Raw genomic sequence first — 21,401 nt, forward strand, 5'->3', positions numbered from 1 at the left:
GTTGAGCAAGAGGTTATATTTCGCCAACTCTAACATTCACCTGTTTGGTGGCACAAAAGGAGAAGGGGCCTGGAGGAGAGGCCAGGATATGATAAAAAAAAAAATCATGCAACCATCACTGACTGCTGGTATCAGACAGGATGCACAGCAGGGGTGCTCTAAGGGCAAGCTTGTCCCATCTGAAGAGCATGGGCTGTGGAGCCAGACAGACATGGCTGTGACTCCTGGGCCAGCCATTTCTTCACTGTATGCATTGGACCAAGTTATTTAATATTCTCATCTGTAAAATGTGAGCCATGAGCAGGCTAGTGAATGTAAAGCACACAGCAGGGTACCAGGCACGTAGTAAAGTACCTGAGGAATACAGATAGCCATCACTAGAGGGGAAGAGTGATCACCTTTAAATAACTTGTTTGGTTGTCAATCTTTTTTTTTTAAATTTATTTTTAGAAAGAGGGGAAGGGAAGGAGAAAGAGTGGGAGAGAAACATCAATGTGTGGTTGCTTCTCATGTGTCCCCTACTGGGGACCTGGCCCGCAATCCAGGCATGTGCCCTGACTGGGAATTCAACTGGCGACCCTCTGCTTCACAGGTCCGTGCTCAATCCACTGAGCTACACCAGCCAAGGCTGGTTGTCAGTCTTTTAGTGTACAAACATTAAAAAAATGACAAACCAGAAAGCAGTTTTACACTGAATGAGCGGAGATAATTACATACAGTTGTCAACCCCATAAATAGATACTGAGTCAGTAGCGTGCCTGCTAGATGCAAGGCTAAACAGTTCCATGGAGAACCAGAGCACTCACAGGAGAATCAGAGCATTAAGCAAGGCCAACATTCTGAGTACTTCACTCCTAAATCTTCCTTCTAAATCAAGAAGTCAGAGCAGAACCAGGGAGGATTGTACTATTAGCCAGAACACAGTAAGAATGGCGCTGGGGACTTCACTGACTGCTTGGGACTCTTGTGCCACATAGTGATTTTAAGAGGCCCCAGTGTATAAATGTGATTGGGCTCAAGAACAGATATTTTGGTCTGAACTGTGAGGTTTATGGCAATTAAAGGGAGGGTTAAATGGTTTTAGGTCAGGGAACAGATATCACAAATGCTGTCTTCAGTGAAATAAGGTATATATAGCTGCCTGCAAATACCTTGAAGCAAGGAGGGGCTGCCAGACTAGTTCATCCACATGGGAGATTCAAACCTGGGACTTCACAAAAATAAAATCTGGGTGCTAAGGATCCCCCTTCCAGGGAAAGCCAAAGGCCCTACAACAGAATGTTAGGAAGTCTTTTCTTAGTCACCCTTGGTTAAAATGAGAGTTGAAATTATCTGAGAAAGATGATACCACCACCCCTGCTTTCTTGTTTCAGTAGCCAACGCAAATCTGGTCTCTGGAAAGCTGTGAACACTTTTTCTTCATGATTATAAGCAATTGTGGCAACTGGCCAAATATGTTAGCAGCCAGCAAGCTTAGAGTGACCCTATGAGTGGCACTCACTGTGGGAAATTATGGCCATGAGCTGAATACCAGCTTCGTAACCACCAGGCTGGGACAGAGCGCTGTGCTCTGCAGCCGGCCTCAGGCAGGCCCCAGCCATCCACAGGACCAAGGGTGGGAGTGTTGGGAGCAGATGATTCTGTGTTCCACATATAATGAGTGGTATGAAATGACTGTTAATAGATAGTTTAAGCAGAGCATTTTGGAGACAACTCTTCCAGACATTCTATATCAAAGTCTTAAGAGCTTAGACCGAGGATGATTGAGAAATTTCAAAGAATTAAACAAAAAACCCAACAACAACAAATAAAATGGATGGGTAGAAGGTGTCAAAGACACAAGAGCTCTTTGTACTTTGTCCCCAAGTTTATCTTAGAGCTCAAGTGAATTCAAGACATGAGGCAGAGACATTAGACCTGTGTCAAAGGCAAAAACTTCTGGTAGTAGCTCTTGGTGACGTCAATCATCAGCTCCTGGGTACATTCTGGGAGCTCCCCTGAGAAGAGTCCTGGGGAAAGAAAGACCTGGTCAACCATGGGGAGCCAGGGGAGGCCTGCAACTGTGATTCCTGTTCAAACCCCTAGGGGCCCTTTTCTTTAGTCACAAAATGTTGAAATGCTAGGTTTCCCATCTTTGGTACTAACAGACTATTTCCACTGATCTTCTAGAAGATAAGACTTTTTATGTTGGGGGGTAATAAAAAATACTGTTCTCAAAATGGAGAAATCTATCCCAGGTAAAAGACCTTAGTACATTATTGCATGATCTAAAGAGTTAAAACAACTCTGACTGCACTGGAGGTTGCTCCAGACAGCGACTTGGCCATCCCTTGGATTCTGGTGTGATACTTTCCGGGCAAGCCAAGGGGAACACTCCTGAAGAAAGAAACTGCCCTGTTAACCATACAATAAAATGAGTCCAACATCAACCAGACAATATATAGGTGGGAACAGAATAGAAATGTCCTATAGGGAAACAAAACGTGAGCATCACATTGAAGAATATCCAGGAAACAGGCACTCTCCTACACTATGGGTGAAAGTGCAAACTCATACAGTTACTTTGAAGAGCAATTTAGGAACATCTATCAAAACTTTTAAAAGTTCATACCTTGTGACCTGACAATCCAACTTCAAGTATTTGTCCCACAGATAATGTTGCCCAATTGAATAATACATGTACAAGAGCATCAATGCAGCAGTTTCTAATTGTGAATAACCAGGTACTATACAACTTCTAATGACACCCTACACCAGGGCATAGGCTATTTACATTGTGCTACTTTAATGCAATGAAAAACACATAACCATTAAAAGGAATGAAGTAAATCTCTACATATTGACAAGAAAAAAATGCCCAAGATGTACTGTTAAGAAATCGAGTTTCCATACAGAATAAAATATTAGGCTTGTGTTCATAAGCAGCCATGATAGGCTATTACTTCAATCATGTCCATGATCTGCCTGCCTGGCTTCTAGAAGCCTGAGTTTTGGTTCCTGACCCAGATTCTCTCTTTGCCTCTCACTTTGTTCCAAGACTCAGTTTCATGCTATGGAGCGCTGCGAAAATGAGTTGGTTTTCCTGCAACCCTGTGCCTCTTACTAAAGATGGAGACTGACAATTGTAGCATTTAGATGGTTAGCATTTTTTTGTGAAACTATGTAAAATGAATATGGGAAGTATCTTATCACAGTGCAAAAGGTACTAAACTGTAAATAGGGTGTCTAACTGCTCATCAAGGCTTCCCCACTAACCAGCTCTCACACCTTGGATAACACACCCTTTCTAGGCCTGTTTCCTCATTTAAACAGTGATCTCTAAGGTTCTAGGCAGCTTGAATCCTTCATCAGAGGTTCCAAACACAGTGAAATCCCTAGCAGTGCTTCCCTGACTCCTGGCATCAGCCATAAATTATTCTGAGGATCTTCAATATGTTAAAATAGATGAAGAAATTTCTCTAGCAACACAGTTCTCATCTTGCATCAGAAGCTCACCTGACAATCTGACCTAGTACTTGCTGAGAACACTTAATACTTTTTCACAGTGGGAACCCAATATGGGGAGAATTACTAAAGATGTCTTTCCCTCCTCTGTAAAAGCAGAAATGCATAATATAGCAGAATGGCCAATTTCCTTCCCAAAGAATCTGGGTGGATGGTATTGTCCATCTTTGAAACTCATATTCAATGATCTGAGTAATGAGATTGTTTAAGCTGGAAAAACAATCTACACAGTGGCAGGTATCCACCTGTGAATTGGTAATGTGCCTGTATACACACCACAGAATTTCAACTGTGTAAACAACACATATAAGAAATGACACTATCCTGGGGTAGAGGAGGATGTTAGGTTTCTGTCTTCCTTTGATTTCAGAGTTTTCCAAGCTTTCTGGGATAATGTATTTCTATTTCCCCACATGCTGTGTAATCAGGAACTCTGAGCTCATGAGGGGCTTTACCTGAGAACATTCTGTCAGCCAGGGTCAAGAGGGGATGCATTTACTTCTTTCAGGTGTCCTAAGGTTGTCACTGGTCTCAGACCTGCTTTATGTTAACTTTTCATTTTGGACATTCCTGCGAAGGGCAGGAAGTATAAGTTCAAACTCCCAACCAATGTGAGTTGTAAGATGGTAGTTAGAATTCTCTGGAGAGACTTCCTTTGCCTACCTAGAGCCCAGGCAAAAGAAACATGCTTCTTTATACTCTTCCTGTGCTGGTGGCAGACTCGTTCTACATCAACTTTTTACTGAGGGACAGGCACCCATTGAAGGAGCCTCTGCCACGTGTGTATGCAAGGCTTTCCTCATCCCCACACAGTATGAAACCCTGGGCACTCTACTCTGAAGATGGTATCAACTGAAGCATGTTTACAATATCCACTTAGTTTCATTTTTTGCTTCTGACCCTTGATAACTTCCTTATCCAATTATGCATTTAAAAGGATACTTGTTATGTTGTAAACATCATTCTTAGGTACTTTGTAGCATAAGAATTTTTAAGTTAGCTAGACTAACATACTGTCAGAGGCAGAAATTGCATACATTGTTTTTGTGAAAGAAAATGAACTTGAGTTTTCATAATGAACACCCACAGTTACCTGGGCAGCCTGAGAAGACAGTGAATGGTGGTACTACAGTCTCTGGGGGTAACACTGTGTTGTCAAGAATTTTGCAGCAGTCTTTCAATACACACCGACGCCCCTGAAATTAAAATCTTATTAGTAGGAAATAGATCAGAAAATAAGAGTAAACGTTGTCTGCTGTATGGAAGGTTATTTTATATTTCCTTCATTTGTGATATCTTACAAAAGCCAGGGACGGTGACAAGAGGCTTGGCCACAATTCCCTACTTCAGATGGTACCTGACAAGAAGGAAGAGGTAAGAATGTGAGCATCAGTGTGTGTGATTATGTGTGTGTGTGTACATGTGGGGTGAGGGCTGTATGCTAGGGACAATTCAGGTTATCTTAAGCACTATAGACTATGTGAAATTCAGTCTTCCAACGGCTCTGTTTAAGTTAATTGTCTCTTTTGTTAATTTAATGGACATCTGTTTCACCTGCCCAACATCTGTTCTCCTTTCGTCTTTTAACAGAACCTGTATTTCCCTTGAGAACTATCTCTATGCCCAGCTCGGCCCATGTGCTTCAATTCCTATCCCACACTCCAAACCCCAAGCTGGCCACAGTGACTGGCTTAGGGAATTGACACTTGAGCCAAAAATCAGTCCGATGAATATCAATGTTGGGGCTTCAGCTGGGGGACGACTGGGAAAAGAAGCTCTTCCCAATGAAGTTTCTAGAGGAAAGGATGGAAGCCGGGAGCAGCCATCTTGTTTCCATGAGGAAAGAGCCCTGCCTGAAAGCTTCCCAGAAAAACCTTTTATGTTATGGATCCGCATGACTTCAGTTGAAGCCCTAGAGCCACTTGTGCAGGAAATTAGGATTCACTTCTATACTTGTAATTTGTATTAGCCCATCCATCCATCTGAAGGATTAGGCTGAACCTTATGCCTATGTTTGTCCACTGCCACCAATTTTCAGTTCTGCCACCATCCACAGCATTCTGAGGGCAAGAAGAGGCTCCTATATGTAGTTTAGACGTGTGCTTCAGGCTACCTGCTGTAAGTTTGGGTCTTGATTGACTTGTGTTTCTACCAACAGGACCTGTGATTCATTGTGTTTTGGTCAAATGAGCTGATGCAATATACCTAGCTGAGAATGGGGAACTCCTAATACCAGGACAATGTTAACCTATTGAGACCTCAGATTTTTACCAAAGAATATGAAAGATACTTTCATGTGATTATATCCAAATTTTCCCCATTATTAAATACCCAAATTAGATGTATTTCTAGAAATTTCCATGTAGGTTGCCAAATGAATTTTCACCTCTAAAAAGCTTATACCTCTAAGGTCTGAATTTCTTAAGCATCTACTAAGTTGTCTCCAGCTGTGTGGACAAAAGCCTTGGCAATACTTGGCAATAAGTATTTGGCAACTTTAGCTCAGAAGCAAGTCATTACTGCAGCTATTCACCCTCCTTGCAAAGTTCTCTCCCATGAATTCCCTGGTATTGTCAATTTCAAATATCCAGCAGACGATCAGCTCCCTGGTGATGGTGACTTCCAAATGAACTCAAAGATAATATCTAAGCCCCTAATAACTCAGACTAAGCCCATGGAGCCCTGACTAAAAGGAAAGAACATGGTACACTACATTCACACAGAGATCTGTGCACAGTGGACCGTGACAGAGAGGAACAGGGGACACAAATCTGTGTACCACCAGCCAGCATACAGCCTGGATGCACCTGCTTTGTGCAATGGTTAACCATTCTGGCCCACTCAGAGAAATGATGCTCAGCTGGGCTTCAGAGTATTCTGGGTAAATGGATCAATTAGATAGCAACAAAATAAGATGTGAAGGTGTTTCTTAGACATAATGGATGGGCAATAGCAGAGAAGGTTAACAGCTGATACTGCTTCTTTATTCTTTCCTGGAGAATTTTCCTGAAGGGGTCAAGAAGTACATGTTGCTAGCATTAAGCTACCTCTATCTCCTGATGCAAGTTCTTCAGCATCTCTGAGCCTTGGTGTCCTCCCCTGTGAAACAGGGCATAAAACCAACCTGCAGGGATGTCAGGATTACAGTGGTAAATGAACAACACACAGCACAACAGTGCCTACTAATAATGCCTATTGGGCTTTTCCTGCTGTCATCTGGGCAATTCTGATTAATACGCACAACTTCATGTATGCAAACAGAAGTCAGACTATCACACGGGATGCTGCAGGAAGGATCTGTGTGTCATGAGGCATGCCAGACTCTAAAAGAATTAATTACTGCTAGCTCTGAGATTCTACAATTCTAAAAAAATCTTTCTCCCCACATTACTTGAGAATCTGTAAAGGCTCAGTAAATAAGTATTACTAATACTGAACAAGGACTATGTCCTGACAGTGAACTGATATATTGAAAAGTGATTTGAGAATTAGAGCACCTGACCATAGGACTAGAATTCCCCAAGCACTGGAGATAGCATTTGGATTTGAACCTTTCAGATATTTGTTCTAGGAATAAAGGACAGGACTAAAGGACTATGCTGCTACAGTGCTACCTTCCCTTCTTCACGGGACATACCAGAAAAGCACTGCTGTGGCTTGGAAAGCCAGCTTTTGCCAAACAGAATTAGAGGACGGGGATTTCACTATCTTTCTTTTTTCTTCAACAGCAGGCCAACCCAAAACTTTCTGTCTCTAATTCTAGGAACTCTGGAGGAGAATAATTGGCAAAACCACCACTTCCCTTAATTCTGAGTAATAAGTCAGATTGGAATGTTTTTCGCAGCAATGTGGTTCTCCCCTGCACTGTAGCCTTTGCCATGCTCTTGTGGCTCCTGGAATGTTAACTGCACAGTTGCTGGAAGGTTTCCGATACTTGAAGGTTGAAGTCTTACTCAGAGTAGAAAGCCGGCTCTGTTTTAATGAGAGTAGCCATTTAAAAACATAAATAAATCTTGGCTTTTTCTAGAATCTGGTCTCAGGTACAAATTTAAAGTGTAGGAAATATTTTCCCTAAACGCTTTAGCAGTTTGGTTCTGATAGTTAACATTCTTATAAATCCTAACTAAAATCAAGTTCTTCATCTATAAAAATACCAAGAAACCTAATCTTGTGAAGCTTAGTGGGATCAAACTGATGCTGAGGCTTCCACGCACCAGGGTCCTACAGGTTCTACTGAGCAACGGGTTCCTGTGCACCTTGCATGTCCATTATCCTCAACTATCTGCAATTCCCATGAAGTCATGTCATGTGGTGACTCTGAGCCTTACATATGCCAAGCTCTTAACTGAAATGTCCCTATTCCTCCTGTCTATGAGTCAATTTTGCCTCACCCTTCACTCACCTGTCATCCCACCAGACTATAAGATCCATGAGGTAAGGCAACAAGTAGGCCATACAGCAGCATGACCATTCATATTGCCTGGGTTCAAATCCCAGCTCCGCTTAATAGCCTCATCAATCCTCTGACATCTAAGGTCTTCAGTCTCCTCATCTATAAACAGGGATAACAACAGCACCTACCATCCTCAGATGGCTGTAAGGTATAAATGGAAAAATCGAAGGAAAGAGTTTAACATCATAGAAAAGAGGTTTGATAAAGATTAGCCATGATTATAAATGTCTAGGAAAAAGCTCCAAATCCAATACAATGCCAGTAGATCAGAAACTACTTCTACCCTGTCTGGTCAGAGAAGCAGAGGTTCACAGATGTGAGGGACAGGAGCTAGAGAGGAAGTGAGGCTGTTTAGTCAGCCAAGTCACCATACTCACAATCACACAGTTCTTGCCAACATGAACGTAAGAGCCAATCTGAGCTGCGTTGACCACACAATCTTCCTCAATAAACACATGGTCCCCGATATGTAAAGGGAAGAATGCAACACTACAGAAAGAAAAGAAGATGAACAAAGAAAGGTCAAGGTAACGTATTCCTTGTCAAGGCTTACAGAACTACAGATCCTAAACTCAACTTCAACATCTTGTCTCAGTAAGACTGTTCCTAGCAAGGAAGGAATCCTCAGGCTAGGGAAATTGTATAATTCTACTAGCTCAAAATCAGAAACATTAAACCAAGGAAACAACAAGGTAGAAGGGGCACAATATTTTATGCTAAAAGAACCAGCATCAAATACAAATGAGTGAATGAATGTGTGCTCATCCCTGCTTCCTTTGAAAATGCTCACAGGTCACATGTTTAGTCATCTGCTCTATAATATGTCAGGGGCTGGACATCAGGTTTGTGGGATATAAATTCTAGTACCCAATATTCTGAAAATGTATACACTCATTCATTTTATTGAGTGTCTATTGTATGCCAGACTCTATGCTAGAAAATGGGAACACAATGGCAAAGATAAGCAATTCAATCCTACCCACAAGGACCTTACAATCAAGAGAAGAAACGAGATTAAATAAGTAATTATACAGTAAGTAGTTAGTTACACAGTGGAAAAATACCATGTCATGTGAGTATATAAGAAGGAGACTTGACCCAGAATGGAGGTCTGGTAAAAGCTTAATTGAAAGTGACATATAAGTCAAGACTTGAATGTGAGTTAGTAGTAGGCTTTCTGCAGGCTTCCAACATTGTTCTCAATCTCTGGGATTCCTTAAGTGTCATGGAGAGTGATTCATGATCATATCTACAAGTAATTTCAGTACCTTGGGGTGGAAAATATTTGGACTGGAATGAATATTTCGTCAGAGATGATATCTGTCCTCCAAGGACCTATAATTTCTTTAAATTTTCCTTAATTCCATCTTATTTTTAGTCTGAACACCTTGTGAGGCAATGAAGTCCTTGATCTCATCACAGGCTACAGCAGTACTGCCAGTTCTTTAATCTTAATTAAAAATTCCAAACTTTATACTATTATCAGTTCTAGTATTGGGACATGCATATGCATGGGAAGAAACCCACATTACCCTCTATTCAAGAGTTGTCACTATTTACATTTTCATATTACTATATTTCTTATGTGGGCCATTCTTATTTACACATCCCTTCAACTCACCAACAAACCCCTTCTATATGCCAGACTCTATGCTAAGAACCAGGGCTACAGTGGCAAGGATAAGCAATGCAATGTTCATCCTTGAAGCTTTTCTTTCTTTTTTTTTAAATATTTTATTTATTTATCTTTAGAGAGGGAGGGAAGGAGGGAAATATCAATGTATGGTTGCCTCTCATGAGTCCCCCGCTGGGAACTGGCCTGCAACCCAGGCATGTGCCCTGACTGGGAATCAAACCGCGATCGTGTGGTTCACAGGCCCGCGCTCAATCCACTGAGCTACACCAGCCAGTGCTGAAGCTTTTCTTAGACCGTATATCTAGTTCAATAATGACTTTAGCAGAAGGTAAGTCATTACCTTCTGCTAGAAGCACCTCTAGCAGAGTTATCAATCACTGCAGGAAACCACAAAAGGGAACCTACCACGAGGTTTTCTGGTTTCCCCCAATAGCCTACTGAGCTAACGAGGGAATGGTTTCCTGTGAATGATTTAGAGTGACTCCCTGCTCCAGTCTCTGTATATCATGGAAAGCCTGGAGCTGAACATCATTATGGGAGATGCAGGATTATTCCTGCATGATATACTCCTAGGTATTAGAGTTAGTCTGAGTTAGCTACTATCTTCTCTGTTCATCCCTTACCTTGTTCATACCAATGTGAAAGGAGTATCACATTATATAGTGGCAATCACATTATAGTATCATATTATATAGAAGCTACGTGTTTACATAAATGTTTCTACCACTAGGTTTGAAGAACCTTGAGGCAGGTATGCTATTTTATCCATCTTTATACGCCCTGCTTATAACTTAGTGCTTGTTGAATTACTGGATGAAATGCTGATGGTGTTACAGGTAGAAACCAGGAGAGTAAGTAAGTCAAGAGGAAGAGAGGCAAAGAGAATACCAGGAAAGCTGTACTGTCCATATCCTTTCTTGGACAATCCTTATTTTCGCTGTGAGATCAGTAGGCCTGACTTGACCTGCCCGCTGGGTTGCAGCTGTTTAGACTAGGAGTACACACTTAACTCATGCTAAGCCAATCAGATTCTCTCTCCCATGAATTTGAAATAAGACCTAAGATCTCTAGTTGGTATCTGTTGGAAGTATCTGTTGGTATCATTTTCCATTTAGATGAAAAAATGATATAAATAAGAGGCTGAGACAGAAAGGTTGGCTCCAGGAGGAAAGGGGGAAGACAAATCCAACCAGACGGAGGAGAGGAAAGCAGAGGTGCAGAGAAGGACAGATAAGAGATAGTATAATTTTGGATAGAGTGAGTACTGGATATACAGAATAATTGTCTTGATCCTGGCTAGGTGACTAGTTTTGAAGTCTAGCCCCTTATAAAGCCTCTCATAAGGCTTGACCTCTTTTTCTACCCTTAGGTTCCATCAAATATTCCTATGACTGTTTAATAATAACCCCTTTTGCTTTTGCCAGCTGAAGCAGGTTCTGTTTCTGGCAGCCAGCCAACCTCAACTAGACTAGGGTGACCACCACCTGAGTTGTGCTCATTATGGTGAATTGTTACTCAGTGTTCCCCAAAACAGCATAGACCCACTCCTTACCCCATAACTCAACAAATGGATAACACCACCAGTAGCAGGAGCTTGCCCAAGAATGAAACAAGATAATTAAATTACATACCCTTTGCTGAATTTCTTGAATGGTGGCCTTATGACACTTCGACTCTTCACAACACAATGACGTCCAACTCTTACATTTGCCAGATCCCCTCGGATAATACAGTCATTCATCACAATAGTCTATAAAACAAAGCACATTTAAAAATTATCAACATAGATGAAACATAACAACAAAAAAAAGAGTAGGTGATGAGACACTGCCTGAGACTTGTGCTTTGATCTACTGAGTCACATGTAAAGTTAAGTCCTTGTTTAGACCCTGATGTGAACCAACCAACTACAGAAGAAGATCTTAAGATACTGGAAAGACTAAATGTGGACTGAGAATTAGAGTAACATTAGGGAATTACTTGTAAGAGAATTGCCCTCATAACACTGACTGCATGGATTACTGTTCAAGTTTGGTCTTGAAAGCCATGGAGAGTGACTTTTATCTGTGTTACTACATGGGTCACAAAGGCAACTTCGGCCACAAATTCCTGGAATTCCAACCCAGTGGGAAATTGACATATGCCAAATACAGCATTTACAAAATGATGCCATGATCAGAAAATAGGCTTACATACATACAAGTGTGATGGAGGAACTGAAGGAAATAATAGATGACAGCGAGATTACCAAAAGAATGATGCTTTGTGGTTTCCTCCTGCCCGAGTGGGCTGGTAGAAACTTAAAGTTGTCATTGGAAATAAACACATTTCTTTCACAACGTCAAAAACTGGTTCCTTTATTGATATCAACTGATTCAAGGATCAGAATACTTACATGGATTTTATTGTTTGGTCTAGGGCCTGAAGTGTTTGGTCTTCAGTCTTACTGGATTACACTTCAAGATTAAACTAACCTAGATTGAATACTGGTATGGATGCAAGAGGGTGGGAGTAGCTGTTTTTAATTACCATTATCAGGAAATTTTTGTGTATATCAGGTCAATATTTTATACACTATAAAAGATTGCTTTTAATAAATATATAACAAAGTACAATTTTTATTGTTTTTAAAAAAATCTGAAAGTGTGAAAAAAAAAGCTGTGAGCAGCTGAAGATGTTCCCCTTACACTACAAGCTTTACCCTGATCATCCTATAAATAGGTCTCACTGGATGAACAAACATTAATTGGGAACACCTCTAGTAGACTTAAGTCATGCACCTCCTCAGATTTACTCAGACCCACCTATCCCAGGCTGTGGCTGCTTGCTCAGTGAGAAACCTGGCTGCTCCTGCCTTTGTCTTATCTGGTAACACAACTCCCTCCAACTTCTTACTCCCAGAGGTGGACTCAATGAGATTCTGGCTCTTCTCCCAATTTTTTTACTCAGATTAAGTGCTACACTGCAGGGTGTGGTATCTGGCTTCCCCAGAGATTGCCCAGAGGGGTTGAATAACACCACCCAGAAATTGGAAGGAACTAATTCCCCGTACTTGGTAAAGAGTATGCATTCTTGAAATATCTGTTGAATAAATGAATGAACGGGGGGAAAAAGAGTGGATATGGCTGGGATTGCAGCTGAAAACATAAACAAGGGACTAAATCATGAGGGATCGATCATGTACACTGATCACAGAAGCTTAGATTTTTTTTTTCTTAGAAGGTATATGTAAAGAATCAATGATGGGGGAAAAGGCAGAAAACTGTACTTGAACAAAAACTAAAATAAAAAATAAAATGTAAAAAAATAATCAATGAAAGATATTAAGCTGATGATTTAAACAAGTGAATGTTCCTTTTAGAAACATTACTCTTGAAGCAGCCTAAAGTCTGAATGAAAGAGGCAAGAACTTCTACTGGAGGTAAAGTGATCCTTAGTTGACTACAGTTAATGAAGGTAAAAAGAGATACTGAACCTTATTTAAGGCAGCTGTGCATGAAAACAAAATAAATTGGAGGTGCAGGAATCTGACCAAGCCTCCAGATCTACCTACCAATTCACGGGTTGGGGGGGGGGGGGAATAAAGACCTCATTAAACAACCCCATGTAATTATAATCAGAATTCAGAAATCTGAAAATCCTACAGAAGAATGATCCAGTTTCCTCAATATAAAAATGGCAAGGGGGAGCCCTGGCTGGTGTAGCTCAGTGGACTGAGCTTGGGCCTGTGAACCAGAGGATCAAGGTTCGATTCCCAGTCAGGGCACGTGCCTGGGTTGCAGGCCAGTTCCCAGCAGGGGACCCACAAGAGGCAACCACACACTGATATTCTCACCCTCCATCCTTCCCTTCCCCTCTAAAGATAAATAAATAAAACCTTTTTAAAAATATATTTTTTAAATGGCAAGGGGGAAAAGGGGGTAGAGAAAAAGAACTGTGACACATCGGAGAGACTTAAGAGACATACTAACCAAACACAATGTGCACTTGACCTTGTTCAGATCCTGTTTTAAACAAACCAAATGTAGAAAAAGATCTTGAGATACTAGAAAGACTGAACATGGACTGAGGATTAGATGATATTAGGATTTACTGGGCTTTTAAAAAAATATAATTAAGGGTTCTCTACTATTTAAGTCTTTAAATATTAGTGAAACATATTCAAAGTATTTATGGGTGAAGTATATGATGCTTGCAATTTGTTTTAAAACAGCCCAACTCTCTTCCTCAACCCTAGTCAAAAGAGGTATGGGTTTGGGGAGAGTCAGTACACAGATGAAATAAGAATGTCAGAATCTTGCTAATTGTAGAAGTTAGTGAGTTCATTATATGTTCTCTCTACTTTTGTTCATGTCTTAAAAGTTCCATAATAATACTGCTCATGTAACAAGGAATGAACTACTAATTCACTAATATATGCAAAAACATGGGTAAGTCTCAGTAACCTTATGCTGAGTGAAAGAAGTTTAGATATCAAACATTACATGATTCCAATTACATGAAACTCTGGAAAATGCAAAACTAATCTATATTAATTTTACATCAATGGTTACCTGGGGCCAAGGACAGAAGGAGGATTCACTGCAGAAGGCACAACAAAACTAGGGTGATGAAAATATCTTATATTTTGATTGTGGTAATGGTTGTGTAGGATCAGTCAAAACTTGTCACCCTGCTAGTGTGGCTCAGTTGGTTGGAGCATCATCCCACAGACCAGAAAGTTGTGGGTTCAATTTCTAGTCAAGGCACATGGCCAGGTTGTGGGTTCGATCCCCAGTTGGGGTCTGTACAAAAAGGCAACCAATAAACGTTTTTCTCTCACATTGATGTTTTTCTCTCTCTTCTCTCTCTCCCCCTACTGTGCTCTCTAACAGCAATGAAAAAAAAGTCCTCAAGTGAGGATAAAAATAATAAAAATACTTGACATACTGCACACTTAAAACTGACACTTTTACTGTACATACATTACACTTCAATAAAAATAATTTTATTAAATGTTACATTATAAGATGTTAAAGAAAGAAGGAGAATCTATACAACTTAGTCATTGTTTAGATTTTGAGGGTAAGAGATCCTAGAATGGGGTGAGTAATCCTGGAGACCAGACAAAAAATTCATTTGAAATGTAGACTTTGAGATATCAGTGGGGATGACCCACAGGCAGTTCTACATAAACATGTGGGGCCCAGGACAGAAGGTCATGCTAAAGAGGCAGATGGAGACACCTTGCTTATAGGTGAATTTAGATAAATCACTGGCCTGAACACCAGGCTCTGATAGGACACTAAAAGGGAGATAGAATCATACCTGGAAGAGTTTACCAATCTCATTTGCTTATGTTCTGTCTATAAAACATCCACCAGTGGGGAAAGAGGGTGGGAGGAGGTAGAAGAGGGTATAGGGGAGATAAATTTCAATGGAAAAAATACAATAAAAAATAAACTATTTAAAAAGTCTACCAGTAAAAAGGAACTTTCACATCTGCTGCTGATTATAAAGCACTGTAGTTCTTGGTTTTTAAAAGCTATCTTCTTCAAGCTAAAAGAGAGATCTATTTCTAGTATATACTTCTTTTATCTGAGAGACTTAATTTACTTCAATCATTGTTTTCAGTTTATGTATTCATCTATAATCAGAGAAAATGACTGTCTTTGCTTTCAGAAGAAAACAACATTCCAAGAGTTCTGTGTGTTTGGTAATAGGTATTGTCATTTTATTGTGTTTTAAATAAAGATAACAATCGTAATTTAGAAATAAAGAAAATCCATGTACATTCCTCTGTCACCTTAAATTACACTCCCAGTGAAGAAGCAAACACACAAATAACATAAATAGTATATCATATTACAAGTGGTCAAAGAAATTTACCAAGAATAAATCCTGGCTTCCTATTTATAAAGGGTAGAACTAAAGAAGAGAAGTGATTAGAAATTGAGACAACAGTGTATTAAAATGGAAGGAGGTGCCAATGAGGACCTTACAGGAAAGAAAATGGTACTGAAGCAGAATTCACTGCACTGAACAGTTATAATAAGGCAGAGGTGAAAATTGGAGGTATAAGGATAGCACCTGGAAACCTGTTTTCTTTGGCCCATGCAACATTTTTATCATTTAAATTTGCTGTTATTATTTGAAGAGTGGGATGTTCTACATTTTAAAAAATCCAGATTTCTACTTTCTTTTGAGAGAATCAGAAGCTCTGGAAACATAGGCCTATTTTCTCACTTACAACAATCAGCTTGGGTTTAGCTAGGTCATGTATTCTCCCAAGTTATCAGGCCCCATAACTCTATTGTTTACACACAGTCTTTTTTACTCATTTGATGCCTGTATACTTCAAAAGGCACTGTGACATCTGATATAAGCTCAGAAAAACAGAAAAGTCTTATTTCTAAAAGGGACAGGAGCTGAAAACATATATGGATTGTTCAATAGCAAAAGTAGAAACAAAATAACTATCCACCAAACAGATGAGGGGAATAAATTTTCACAGCAGTGAAAATGCACAAACCACATGAATCTTAGAAACAAATGCTGTCATATAAGTGTTTTCTGTTGTCATTATTATGATAATTACATGCAAAAAAGTCACAGAAAACTAAGTAACATTAAACAAGCCTTGTATATATTATTTAGGGATACATATGTATATGGTAAAACATATTTTAAAATACAGAATTTGTATGACACAACATTCTGGATAGTGGTTTCCTCTTGGAAGGGGGCAGAAGAAAGGGACAGGAGAGGAACATAAAGGTAGCACCTTATTATACACACTATTATACATGCTACGTTCCAGTTCTTCAGTTGAAGAACCCACTGGGGGGGTAGGTTCATGGTGTTGACTTAATTTTTATAACAATACATTATATATTACTCTTCTTTGTACACCAAATAGTACCAAACACCTTTTTAAAAAGAGATAGATGAAATTGCAGGACAGAGAGGGTAAAAGGGGACTAAATAGCAATGGAAAAAAGATACAATAAAAATTTTTTTTAAATCGCCCTGGCTGGTGTAGCTCAGTGGATTGAGCGCGGGCCTGCGAACCACACGATCGTGGTTTGATTCCCAGTCAGGGCACATGCCTGGGTTGCAGGCCAGTTCCCAGCAGGGGACTCACAAGAGGCAACCATACACTGATATTTCTCTCCTTCTCTCCTTCCCTTCCTCTCTAAAGATAAATAAATAAATAAATCTTTTTAAAAATCTAAATAAAATAAAATAAAATCTTATAAATCTATTTTAAAAATAAAAAGAAACATGGCCCAAACAACCAAAACAATCTTGAAAAAAGGACAAAGTTGGAGGACTCATATTTTCTGATTACAAAATTACTACAAAGCTACAATAACAAAAGCAATATAGCACAGGGTACTGACATTAAGGACAGACATATCAACCAAGGGAACAGAATTGAGACTCCACAAATAAGTCCATACATCTATGGCCAATTGATTTTCCACATCATGCTAAGACCATTCAATGGAGAAAGAATACTGTCTTTAACAAATGGCACCAAGACAACTAGATTTTCACATCCAGAAGAATTAATTAATTAGGACCCCTTACATCACACCGTATACAAAAATTAACTCAAAATGCACTAACAACCTAAATACAAGAGCTAAAACCACAAAACTCCCAGAAGAAAATATAAGAGTAAATCTTTGTCACCTTGGGTACGGCAATGGATTCTTAGATATGACACCAAAAACTTGAGCAAAAGAAAAAAATAGATAAATTGGACTTCACCAAAATTAAAAACTTTTGTGCATCAAAGAACATTATCAACAAAGTTGAAAGAGCCCTGGCCAGGTAGCTCAGTTGGTTAAGAGTGTAGTCCTGACACTCAAGGTTGTGGGTTCCATCTCTGGTCAGGTCACATACAAGAAGCAACCATCCAAGTAGCCCAGTTGGCTGAAGCATGGTCCCATAGACCAAAAGGTTGTGAACTCAAATCCCGACCAGGGCACACACCTAGGTTGCAGGTCCAAACCCTGGCTGGGGCAAATATAGGAGGCAACTGATAAATGTTTATCACATCAATGTTCCCCCTCACCCCGCTTTCTCTCTCTCTTCCCCCCTCCCTTCCTCCATCTTTCTTCAAAATCAATAAACATATCCTTGGGTGAGAATTACATTTATTTATTTATTTAAAGGTTTCTTCTTTTTAAAGTTTTATTTATTTATTTACTTATTTTTATATAGAGGGGAAGGGAGGGAGAAAGAGAGGGAGAGAAACATCAATTTGTGGTTGCCTCTCACACACCCCCCACTGGGAACCTGATCTGCAACCAAGCATGTGCCCTAGACTGGGAATGAAACCAGTGACCCTTTGGTTCACAGGCCGGCATTCAACCCCCTGACTCACACCAACCAGAGCAAGCATTAAATTAAAAAAAAAAAGAAGCAACCAATTAATGCACAAATAAATGGAACAACAAATTGATGTTTCTGTCTCTCTCCCTTTCTCTCTCTCTCTAATGTCAATCAACAATTTTTTTTAAAAAAAAACCTGGCTGGTGTGGCTCAGTGGATTGAGTGCCAACCCTAGAACCAAAGGGTTGCCAGTTCCATTACTAGTCTAGGGCATATGCTGGGGTTGCGAGCCAAGTCCCCAATAGGGGGGGCACAAGAGGCAATCACACATTGGACATGATTCTGTCCCTTTCTTCCCCTCTAAAAATAAATAAATAAAATCTTTAAAAAAATAAAGTGAGCCCTGGCTGGTGTAGCTCAGTGGATTGAGCGTGGGCCTGTGAACCAGATGATCACGGTTCGATTCCCAGTCAGGGCACATCCCTGGGTTGCAGGCCAGTTCCCGGCAGGGGGCCAGTTCCCAGCAGGGGATGCACGAGACGCAACCATACATTGATGTTTCTCTTCCTCTCTCCTTCCCTTCCCCTCTAAAGATAAATAAATAAAATATTAAAAAATAAATAAATAAAGTGAAAGATAATTTAGAGTGGTAGAATTTATTTGCAATCATCTATCTGATAAAGATTTAATATCCACAATATATAAAGAACTACAACCCAACAACAAAAAAACAGCACAATTTAAAACTGGGCAAAGGACTGAACAGACATTTCTCCATAGAATATATATACAAATAGCTAAGCCATTTAAACCTATTCATCACTCTTAGGGAAATGCAAGTCAAAAGCTACAATGAAATACCATCCATACCCACATTCAGAAAACAGAAAATAAGAAGTGTCAGTGAAGAAGTAAAGAAACTAGTACTCAACTGCATTGCAGATGGGATGTAAAATGCTTCAGTCCTTGTGGAAAACAGTTATAAAGTCACAAAGCTAAATACAGACCATATGACCCAGCACTCCCACTCCTAGGTATATAACCAAAAGAACTGAGAACAGGTACTCAAATAGATACTTGTACACCAATGTTCAGAGACGCTTTACCCACAATAGCCAGAAGGTAGATACAACCTAAGAAGTGTTCAACAAATAGATAAACAAAAATGTGGTGCATACATACAATAGAATGTTATTCAGCCATGAAAAAGATACGTGCTACAACATAGACAAACCTTGAAAAACTTATGCTAAGTAAAGTAAGCCAGACCTCCCCCCAACAAAATACACAAATACTACATGATTTCACATAAATGAAATATCTAGCTTAGGCAAATTCGTGATCGTGGTATCTCCCCTGCCAGGTAAGCATAGAATAGGCAAATTCATAGAAACAGAAAGCAAACTAAGGTTACCAGGGACTAGAGGAAGATGGGAATAGGGAGTTATTCCTTAATGGGTAGAGTTTCTATTTGGATGATGAAAGTTTTGGAAACAGATAATGGTGATGGTTGCACAACATTGTGAATGTAATTTATGTCAATAAATTGTACACATAAATATGATTAAAATGGCAAATTTTGTTATATATATTACTAGAATAAAAATAAAATCTTCCCCAGAAAATGTTTTAGAATTAGCTGAAGGACTTCCAAAAATACCTCTGTGCATTTGCTAGTGTGTCAGATGACATTAAATGAATTTCTTATTTCTGGGCAAAAATAGTGTGTCTATAATTACTAATTATATCTAGTTATATCTAGTGAACTATATTTCTTTTCCATTAAATCTTATGATATGATGGGCTAATGGAGAGAGTAATTGTGTCTCTACTGAACATACTTGTGATCTCTTGATTACAGTGAGACTATTTTTCCCTCTGGAGGTTAGAGATCTAACATTTCAAGGAAAACTGAGTATTCCAGACAGCAGGAGACACAGACTCAATCTCAAATGCATCTTGATATTTTCTGGTTCTGAAATGTTCTAATATTATTCCTAAGTTTATACTCATCTCTCTGCTACTTCAATTTATTCAGACTACAAAATTCTGAGCCTTTAATATTCCATTTTACAAATTTGTCTCAAATTTTACTTTCTATATTCTCATTAATTTTAAGAGTTTCCATTAATACTTAATCATTAATTATTATTAAACAGATAATTATATTAATGTAGTATTACTTTACTTTCTACACTAAAACAGTTTGTTACCTATTTATGTTTTATGTTCAGTAGTTCAAAACTATGTAATAATTTCAGTTCTGGGTACCATTGTATTGTGTTCCTAGCATGTAAGGAAAAGGACTTTCAGTTGGCTCTTTTTATTGAATCTCTTTTGTATTTAATAAATGAAACTTGGAAAATTAAAAACAAGAGAATTTTTAAACATACAGCAATAAATGGGAAACATGGTAACATTTTATCTGCCTGCTAATATGATCATCTGTGGAAAGAAAACAACAGTATGCATCCTGGAGGTGGCTTTATTCCTTACCTTGCCATTGAGAACGATGTTCTGACTTCCGCACAACACTGACTGGCGACTAACTTTGTTCCCAGAAGCCTGAAAGCAAACAGCAGGAAATGAGGAGGAGCAAAGTGAGTGGGTTTCTCCATCAAGAAAGTTCATATGGAGAGAAAAGGACTTGAAATGGCATGTAGTGTACTCTGGGATGAGTCCAGAATTTCAATAAAGAAAGGATGGATTAGGAAACTAGAGATTCAAAGAATGGATTCAGAATTTGGATGTGGTGAGTCTGTCTATAGCCTATGACATAAGAGACATGGATTCAAGTCCCAATTCTATATCTCGATTTTAAAACTCTAAAGCCAGGATAATGACTTCACCAGTATCACAGAATTGTGGGGATTCAATGAAAAGCAATAGTGGCAACACTGAGCAACTTACAGACATCATGTATTGACTATAAAGAACCTAACAATCTTTAGTACATAGTAATACATTATGACAGGTTTGTTTTTCCAAATAGTTTTTAAAAGCCGGGAGCTGTAATTAATATTAGGATGGACGAGACTTGTCATGCTTTCTGAAAACCATTTTATCTCCACGAGGAAATCAGGATTAAAATGAGAAAGCCTAAACTGGTCATTTAAAGAATAAACAACAAAGCCAGACCATACACACCCATACACGCCACAAGGACCCGCCAGGGTGGGGCAGACACAAGATGGGGCACCGGCCCCAAAGGGACACAGGCGTGGAAAGAGAGGACCGATGTGCAGACACGCACGCACCGTCTCGATGTACTCGGACTTGTTGTACAGCAGCTCGCCCAACTCCATTGCCACTAAGTCCTTCCAGCAGCTCCACCCAGCCCTAATTATACACTGTCAGCGAGTCTATCAGTCCCAGACGCCGGCTACTTCCGGCGAATCCTGCACTTCCGCTCCCAGGAGGCTTCGGGTCTCATCCACAGCTCTGCTCTCCGCTAGCCGCCCCAGCTCCTTTGTTCTGCAGTGCCTG

The 21,401-nt window shown here is 39.6% G+C and overlaps 1 protein-coding gene and 1 pseudogene across 2 annotated transcripts; one reads left to right on the forward strand and one right to left on the reverse strand.

Annotated features, from left to right (window-relative positions):
• Positions 1–701: 701 nt before the first annotated feature.
• DCTN5 (dynactin subunit 5) lies at positions 702–21,312 on the reverse strand. 2 transcript variants are annotated; one of them, XM_037070649.1, is made up of 6 exons: positions 21,173–21,308; positions 20,412–20,480; positions 11,225–11,343; positions 8,335–8,446; positions 4,598–4,700; positions 702–2,009 (listed from the first exon to the last, which is right to left on the reverse strand). In XM_037070649.1, exons 1-6 carry the CDS (start codon positions 21,218–21,220, stop codon positions 1,912–1,914), a joined length of 549 nt encoding a protein of 182 aa, XP_036926544.1. In that variant the 5' UTR covers positions 21,221–21,308; the 3' UTR covers positions 702–1,911. The 2 variants fall into 2 exon arrangements, with proteins under 2 accessions (XP_036926544.1, XP_036926543.1); XM_037070648.1 differs by lacking the exons at positions 702–2,009; positions 4,598–4,700 and adding an exon at positions 4,707–7,476 and having other exon boundaries at positions 21,173–21,312.
• LOC119003995 (protein mago nashi homolog) lies at positions 11,640–12,071 on the forward strand (annotated as a pseudogene).
• Positions 21,313–21,401: the final 89 nt, after the last annotated feature.

Source organism: Sturnira hondurensis, unplaced genomic scaffold (genome assembly GCF_014824575.4).
Source record: "Sturnira hondurensis isolate 20B ecotype Veracruz unplaced genomic scaffold, ASM1482457v3 Scaffold0018877, whole genome shotgun sequence".
Taxonomy (NCBI): Eukaryota; Metazoa; Chordata; class Mammalia; order Chiroptera; family Phyllostomidae; genus Sturnira; species Sturnira hondurensis.